This window comes from Silene latifolia, chromosome 1 (genome assembly GCF_048544455.1).
Source record: "Silene latifolia isolate original U9 population chromosome 1, ASM4854445v1, whole genome shotgun sequence".
Taxonomy (NCBI): Eukaryota; Viridiplantae; Streptophyta; class Magnoliopsida; order Caryophyllales; family Caryophyllaceae; genus Silene; species Silene latifolia.
Genome location: NC_133526.1, coordinates 134,699,817 through 134,709,117, shown reverse-complemented (window position 1 = coordinate 134,709,117; position 9,301 = coordinate 134,699,817). Strand labels below are relative to the sequence as shown.

Sequence of the window (9,301 nt, the reverse complement as noted above, 5' to 3'; positions counted from 1 at the left end):
AACTTATGTGGTAAGAAGCGGTTGTTGCAGCAAGATGAACTTGAAAAGTTCCGTCTAAATGCATATGATAGTGCCAAGGTTTATAAAGAGAAGACTAAGAGATGGCATGACAAGCGTATCATACCGCGAGAATTCCGAGTTGAGGAGAAGGTGTTGCTATTCAATGCTCGACTCCGTCTATTTTCGGGTAAGCTAAAGTCCCGATGGTCTGGTCCTTATAAGGTAACTTATATTTCTAAATTTGGGTCAGTCGAGTTAGAGAATTCCGCGGGAGAGCGTTTCAAAGTGAATGGTCACCATGTTAAGCATTATTACGGTGCTAATGACTTTGTTAGAGTGGTTGAGTTGCTGTACTTTGGCCCCATTTATGAGCCAGCAAATTGAGGTAACAAGGGTCGAGCAGGACCTTAAAAACCAGCGTTGACCAGGAGGCAACCCGGATTGTAAACATTTTGTAATGAACTCCTTCATTCGTGTGTGTGTGCTTTCATTGCTTTTTAGTTTAGGTTCTGTCACCAAATACTCTTGAAACTTTTGCGTGCATTTTCTGCCTATTGTGAACAATTTTGATGGATCTTTCAAGTTTCACTTTAAGGCAGTACAAATTTACGACTATCACGCACTAAAAGGAGGAAACACGCTGCGTACATAAGCTGAAAAAGTCGATCGACCGAATTTCCTATCGATCTACCAAAATTAAGATGCAGGTTTGTGAAAACTTTGATCGACTGAAAATTCTTATCGATCGACCGAAATTCAAAATGGCCAAAGTTCGAAAAATTCGATCGACTAAGTCTCCTATTGGTCGACTAAATTTTCCCATGCCAGCGTGTTTTATTCACTTATTAGCACAAAAAAAAAGAAAAAAAAAAGAAGAGCACAAGCAACAGCGACGACGAACGAGATCCCGTCATCCTCCTCCTCCCTTCTTCATTTTTTTCTTGCTTGTTTTTTGTGTTATTTCCTCCTTTTTCCGTCTTTACTTCACTCAAGTAAGTTTCCCCTCATCTAATTTCATTTCCCCTTTTGTTTAAACGTTTATACCCAATTACAAATCGATTTATTTTCGAAATTAGGGTTCTAAAATTGGGGGTTTTTAATTTTAATGTCTAAATCCTATGTTTCTTGCTTAATAACCCTCTTTCCCATCAATTGCAATCGAAATTAGGGTTTAAAAATTTGGGGATTTTCTGATTTTTGTGTCCAAATCATGTTTATTATGCTTATTATACCACATGTGATGTTTCAATTAAAAAAAAAAACGGTATCGGGTTGTCTTTTTGGACGATTTGGAAAAGGTCATGGGACGGTTTTTTGGACGATTTGGAAACGGTCAGGGACGATCTTTTTGGACGATTTTTGTGCGATTTATTAGCCATTCAAATGCTAATTTATGGTTACTTGTGTGCTAGATAGATAATGGAAGGCAAAAGAAGACGGACTGCAGGACAGTCGTCGCGACGCAAGATGACGCCGCCAGCTTCCAGTAGCAGTCATGACAACCACCCGATGCCGACACATATGGGTACCGCACTTATTCTCTGTACTCCTATTCCGCCTATTGAAGTTTTGCGCGACTACCCCGGGGTAATTTTTTCTTCAATAGCGCAAAGGGATCGTTTTAGTGCTTTGTCAGAACACCCTATTATTCCAACCCATTTCCTAGACCGTGACATTTTAGTATCTTTGGGACTTTATGAACCTATTGTGGAAATTTTAAATGGAACGGGTATGTCTAGTTTGGTGAGTATGAGGGAGTATACTTACCAGACATCCACCCTTGAATTCTTTAGCAGTTTTAAAATTTCTGCATGGGACTATGACGAAGACGCGAACTCTACATGCGTCCACTTTCGTCTGTTTAACCAAGACTTTCGTATGAACTTAGCTGATTTTGGCGCTCACTTAGGCTTAAACAGTGAGGGACCACACACGGCCCCTCGGAAGTCAGTTGAGCCCATTTGGGGCGCCATAGCTGACCACTTTGAGGGTAGGAAGAAGGGGAAATTTGTTCATCGTCCACCCATCCGTGTCTGGCTCCGCCTTATAGGCGGTACAATATTTGCTAGGAAATAGTCCAACAATGTGAATGCTGAAGAATTGTCTATTTTAGCAGGTTATCTGAACATTGATAGTGGAAATCATTATATTCTTAATTTTGCCTATCTTGTTGCTCAGCGATTTACTAATGTCGCGACCGGAGCCTTGTCCTTCATTCACTGCGCGGGGCGGGGGGGGGGGGGTCGTTACACATATCACCCACCACCTTTTTCCTCACTTTTCCCGGGGCATGAGTCCTATTGGACACGCGGATCCAGACATTGGTAGTTTGTGTCTTTTTACTGCGTCGTACATGAAGCATTTACAGTGGGTGACTGATGAGTGTATGTGGAAGATCTCCACGTATTTGTCAATCCCTTTACCTTGTGACACTCGCCCACCTCTTATTCCTATGGCCCATGTTAGGAATAAATCAGCCCGACCTTCTTATCCCGTCTACCACGTTCCTTACTCCCTGCTCGAGAAGTCCACTGCTCGCTCAAGGCAGTCTTCTCGGTCCACTTGGGAGACGGGTCAGTCTTCTAGGGCATAACGTGACTCACCTCGTGCATCTCCATGCACTGCACCCTCCACTACTGAGACTGAAACTCGGCCTGGACCTCAGCCGGTATACCCGACCTACTTTATTTGTCCACCTTCTTTTGCGCCCCCACTGGTCATGCATTAGGCGGGGCAGGATTATCTTTTACGTGATATGTACAGGCATACAACTGGGATGGAGCTGAACCAGGCCTTAGTCGGGTTCCCTGTGTACGACTGCTACGCCCGTTCCTGATGGTTGCCACCAACTGGGTGGCCACATCCGTCTTACTACCGCTACCCTGAGGGCGGCTACCCTGCCACTGCTGGCACGACTACTACGAAGGAGGACACGGCTGAGGTGGAGGAGAGGTACCGTACTGAGCTTTGTTCACACTCCCGAGAGAAGGAGGTGGAGGAGGACGACTACGAGGAGGGCGACGACTAGTAGCAGCTGGCTACGACATCCCCTTGTTGCTGGCTGGTTTGGGGAGATCTTTTGCGTGCCCTATTTTGTGAGCTCTCTTCTTTTTATGCATTACTTGTTTTTCAACTTGTTTTGCGTACCCCCTCTCCCATATATTTTGATGCTGCTGGTATTTGCTGGACACAATGACGGCATTGTGTGATTTGGTTTGGGGAGGGTATGCTTCTCTCTATTTGCATTTTTGTTTGCATGTTTATTGCATTTCCATATGCATTAGTCTTTCCTTTCTACTAAGAAAATAAAAAAATAAAAAAAATTGAAAATTTTGAAAAAATGACAAAAACATGTTTGATTTTGCATTTTAGGTCGAGTCGGAATGGTTAGATAACAATGATGAAACCGCGTCTGTGCTATATTTTTCGCACAAGCCTTGCATTGCCATTGCCTTTCTTATACGGTCATTGCATAGTCTACGAGTTTGTGATCAACTTTTATGAACGAATATAATTAACTTAATATCGGCAACCTACTCAAAATTTCTGAGGTATAGAGCTAAACAAACTGATGACATTCACGAAAGAAGTTGAATGAAAAGAAAAGTAAAAAAAAAAAAAAAAGAAGAAGATAGTTTCACTCCTATGCTCTTGTTCCATACTATCTGAGGAGTAATTTTTGGTGTGTGAGTTTTATGCCAGTTTTGGCATCGTTTTATCTTATACGGTTGGGTTGTTAAGCGGAATTCGTTTACTATTGGTTTCATTTGGTACTAGCTTTGCTCTTACCTCCACATTTCCAAAATGTTTTGCCCCTTATTACCCAATCACCTCACTTCACCATATTTGTAAGTCCTCGGCATGTGACTTGGTCCTGTTTGGTTGGAATGAATATGTACAATCGATAGAGATAGTTATCATGTTAGACTGTATGCATGTTCTTATATGTTGCAGTTAGATGAGTGTCTTATTTCCTTCTTGTCTTACAATGAATAATCTCACCATATTCTTTAACGAGTGATGAGCAACTCATGAGAGTCCGATATATACGAGTTTTGCAAGGTCGAAGGTTCAGTAGTTGTTTCATTAGTATAACTCGTTTGCAATTGATTTTGTACATTGGTTTTGGCCACTTGCATTAAATTGGTTTGGGCGTATGAAGCATAGTTTGCTCTGAGCTTGTCTGCCGTTCCATTAGTTGTTTCTGTCCTTAGTCTTTGCTTATTTGGGGACAAGGAAGGGTTTGGTTTGGGAGGTTTGATGCGTGCCCATTTCATACATTTATTATGCTCATTTGCACACATTTCTAGGCTATTTTAAGTAGCATAAGCTACTATCCTCCTAGGAATTTGCTACTTTGTGTTGTTTTGCATTTATTGTATATTTGAACCCGAAGGAGTATCAAAGAGCCAAAACCCGTCCCTGAAGTCTCATTATGGATACTAGTGAAGCTGAGCTCGGGAGAATCACGTTGGAGTGCGTGAAGACATGAGGAAGCTTGCTAAAGAAAGGAATGGATGCTGCTGTTTCCCCAGAAAAGTTGATCGACAACTGCTGATGGTCGATCGACTGGATACGTTTGAAGAAAAATTCGATCGACAGCCTATGATGGTCGATCGACTGGTTTGCTCAGAAGATTAGTCGATCGACAACTTTGCTTGGTCGATCGACTGTTTTGCTTATCAGGCCGTGTTGATTTAGTTTGTTAAATCAGCCCATTAGTTGTTTAATTAATAAATCTGAGCTATCTCTATATAAAGACAAACTGAGAACAATTTTAGGGTATCGTTTACACTGCTGAATTCTTTCTCACGTTACTTTTGCTTGAACTTTCGGATCTGAACTTTGTAACTTTTCCTTTTCATTCGGTAATTCAATTAACCTTTGTTCTTCATTTATTTCTTTCTCTTGTTTCTTTTACTCTTCCCTTGTTCTTCTTATATTTTATGTTTAATTGTTATTCTCATACTTTCATCATGTTTAGTTTAATTATCATTATTATTGTTAATTTTGTTAATTCGATTATGCTTAGCTAAATTTCTTATGCTGGGATATAGGGGATCCATGGTTGTGAGACAGTTTTAATCGGGATATTAATTAGATCTGGAATAATTATATGTTTGAATTGTTAATCGTAGTAATTAACCCTATTTAATTAGAATGCATGCGACTAGTTACTTGACCCGGTAAACTCCGACCTAGATCGAGAGATTGGAGAGAGTGAGACCTGCTACGAATTTGACCAATCTTTGACCCTACCTTTGACCGTTGTTAGACCATGGTGAACTAACTATCCTAGCTATTTCCCCTTATATTTTTAGACTCGTTCACTACTCTTTATTTCTCTACTTTTCGCTACTTTAGTTTAGTAATCAAACCAATCAAACCCCCAGATTTGTTACTTAGACGGGCTCATAATTAGCAGATAGAACGCGTTTATCTCCCTGTGGATACGATCTCGACTTCCTCTACTGCATTGGTTTAGGCCAGTTGGTTATTTTTATTAGGTGTGCGATTTAGCCTGTCACTCACGGTTTGTTTGGACTTTATTTTTACATGCTAAAAGTGAAGCTTTCAAAGAGTTCCATGCTTTGATTAATAAATTCCAAAACAAACTGGGTCATAAATTAATCTCCATTTGAACCGACCATGGAATATAATTTTAGAATGATTCGTTTATATCATTTTGTAGGGAACATGGTATTGATCATAACTTTTCCGCTCGTAGGACACCGCAACAAAATGGAGTAGTGGAAAGAATAAATAGAACATTGGAAGACATGACTAGATCCATGTTGCTTTGTAGCGAGTTACCTAGAAAGCTTTGGGCCAAAGCTGTGAATAAAGCTTGTTATATTCGTAACTGTGTGGCTATTATATCTATCCATATGAAAATGCCTTGTGAGCTTTTATATGGGCGAAAGCCAAATATTTCACATTTCCGCTGCTTTGGATCTAAATGCTATGTTCATAACAATGGCAAAAATAATTTGGGAAAATTTGATCCAAGAAGCGATGAGGCGGTTTTTATAGGATATTCTAAAGAAAGCAAGGCCTATAAAGTTTATAACAAGAGAACTATGTGTTTTAAAGAAAGTGTTCATGTAATTTTCGATGAAACTAACGTGCTTAATGCTGAATTGCAGGATGATGATGACTTTGAGATTGGATTTGTGAGGGACGATCCTCCTGAACTAGAAGAGGGGCCTTCGTCATTAGAAGGAACAGGTGCTGAAGAGATCATGAATTTAGGGGGAACTGAACAGAACACAGAGCTATTCAATCAGGATGAGAAGTTAAATGCAGGCACAAATCAGGCTTCCAGTAGCTTAGACTCTTCGAGAAAGACAAATACAAATGTCGAGTAGAATCGAATAACCTAGTACTGTCCAGTTTACAAATACGAATATGGAGCAGAATCAAACAGAATCCAGGACCATTCAATCTACCAGAACCAGAAACATTTGTTCCTCGACGTTAGAAGTATCAAAGTTCACATCCTATGGATAACATCCTGACTGATATCCATGAGGGATTGAAAAAATTTTGTGCTCATTATTCATTTTTGTCTGAATTAGCAGCCCCCAACGTTGATGATGCTTTAACTGATCCTGGTTGGGTTATTGCTATGCAGGAGGAACTTAATCAGTTTGAGCGCAGCAAGGTGTGGCATTTGGAACCACTTCCAAAAGATCATTCTGTCATAGGAACGAAATGGGTATTTCGAAACAAATTGGATGATGCAGGTGTAATTGTGAGAAACAAGGCTAGACTTGTGGTGCAAGGATACAATCAACAGGAAGGGATCGATTATGATGAAACCTTCGCACCCGTGGCTAGACTTGAAGCTATTCGTCTCCTTATTGCCTTTGCTTCTCATATGGGTGTCAAACTCTTTCAAATAGTTGTTAAGACCGCATTTCTTAATGGCTATTTGTAAGAGGAAGTATATGTTGAACAACCTCCCAGTTTTTTAGATAGCAAGTTCCCTAATCATGTTTATAAATTAGATAAGGCACTTTATGGTCTTAAACAAGCACCTAGGTCTTGGTATGATAGACTATCAAAGTCCCGTCTTGAAAATGGGTTTCAAAGAGGTTCCGTTGACAAAATACTTTTTTTAAAACCGGTGAAAGAGTACTTATTAGTTGTTCAAATTTATGTAGATGATATCATTTTTGTAGCAACTATGATGTTTTATGTGCATATTTCTCCAATCTTGTGCAATCGGAGTTCGAGATAAGCATGATGGGCGAGCTAGGATTCTTTTTGGGTCTTCAAATAAAAGCAAACCACACATGGCATAATGATACATCAAAGAAAGTATATCAAGGAGATGCTAAAGAAATTTGGTATGACTACAGTGAATCCATTCCCTACACCTATGTGTTCTACACTAAAGCTTGATAAAGATGAGAAAGGTAAAAGTGTAGATGAAAAGGTGTATCGAGGTATGATAGGTTCACTCTTATATTTTACCGCTATTCATCTAGATATTCTTTATAGTGTGTGTTTGTGTGCTCGTTTCAGTCAAATCCTAAAGAATCATATTTAACAGCTGTAAAATGTATTCTTCGGTATTTGATTGGAACCCAGGACTTGTATCTATGGTATTCTATGGATTGCAATTTCACTCTCACGGGGTATGCAGATTATACAAGTTGCTCAGTTGAGAGAAAGAGTACCTCTGGTATTATATTGTTACTTTTGTAGGATCGTGTCTTATCTCTTGGGCTTCCAAGAAACAAAATACTGTTGCTCTATCGACTGCCAAGAGTGAATATGTCGCTGCTACTCAATGTTGTTCTCAAATCTTATGGGTAAGATAATAATTGCGGGATTACGGTATGATCATTAATTGTGTTCCTATTCTTTGTGATAACACTAACGCAATTAATATTTCAAAAAATCTCGTTCAACATTCCAGGAAAAAACATATTGACATTCGTCATCATTTTCTCCGTGATCATGTAGAAAAAGGGAACATATGCTTAAAATTTTGCAAAACTGAAGATCAGTTGTACGATATTTTTACTAAACCTTTTGCTACAGAACAATTTGAGAAAATCCGTTTAGAATTGGATCTCTTGTATAGTAGCTCATAGTAACGTACGTCCTAAAATTGAAACCCCCGATGATTGACTAAATTTGGAGAAGCCGTGATTACGTGTTGGTAATTTGTCCTAGGTCTTTTGAGGTTGAGGTGCAATCTGCTTACTCTAGTCGTTTTTTGGTCTCATATAGATTAGTAGTGAGTTGACTATTGTGGGATGTAAATTTACATATCTTACGCATATATTTTATTGCAAAATACATCTGTCTCATATATTTATTGCCTTAATCAAACCTTGCCTATATACCTCCAACTCCAACCATCCTTCCTCATAAAACCTCACCTAACCACTCCATCTACCCGTCTCTCCCCTCAAATTAACCCCAAATTAACCAAAAACCTAAACTATCTTCGACGGCAACCATGGCCCAGAAGAAAACCCAATCCACCACCACTAAACCAACGGCCTACTCCAAAGACACCACCACCACCACCAGATCCAAAGCTATGCTCACCGACAAATTCCCTACCTCCGACATACCCGAAACCCCAATCAAACCCAACACCACACCTTCACCTGAAATAACCACCATACCCGTCAACACCGTTCCGAAATAAAAAAACCCAACATCAAAACCTATTTCTTCATCCTCCACTGTATCCACCCGCTCGAAAATATTACATGCAATTGCACTTGAGCAGGCCGTCAAGGAAGTCGACGAGCAATCAACCTGTGATACCTTTTTCGAGGAAGAACAAACCGGTATTCAAGAGAGCTGCAAGAACTCGAAAAGGGGTGAGCAAAGGTGTTACGATAAATGAACCCACAGAGTGCGAAAACCGAGAAGAAGCTCTGGTTGTGTTGGGTAAAGGAAAGGAGAAATTAGTGGAGGAAGAGGATATATGTGATGAAGATTGGGATGATGTCTATGATGATGGTAGTGATTAATTCCAAAAGGGCAATAAAAGCAAAGGATCAATCTTTAAAACGCAAGCGAACCAAAGATGATTCGGAAGATGATGATGATGACATCCATAATGTATACGCTACTATTTGTCCTTCGATTGACAAAGAACGAGTTATTGATATTCTGAAAGGCTTAGGGTTGTCAGAGACGACGGTACAGCGATGCATTCAACTATGTGAGCACCCTATTCTTCCGGGTCGCTATTATCCGCAACATTGGTTACAATCTGAGCAAGCTTTTTCTTTTTTCATGGAAATACTTAAAGCTAAAAAATGGGTTG

General features: G+C 39.8%; 1 protein-coding gene across 1 annotated transcript; it reads left to right on the top strand.

The window, feature by feature from the left end:
- The first annotated feature begins 6,502 nt into the window (after window positions 1-6,502).
- Window positions 6,503-6,940, top strand: LOC141656508 (putative mitochondrial protein AtMg00820). Its single transcript, XM_074463421.1, has one exon. It carries the CDS (start codon window positions 6,503-6,505, stop codon window positions 6,938-6,940), a length of 438 nt encoding a protein of 145 aa, XP_074319522.1.
- Window positions 6,941-9,301: the final 2,361 nt, after the last annotated feature.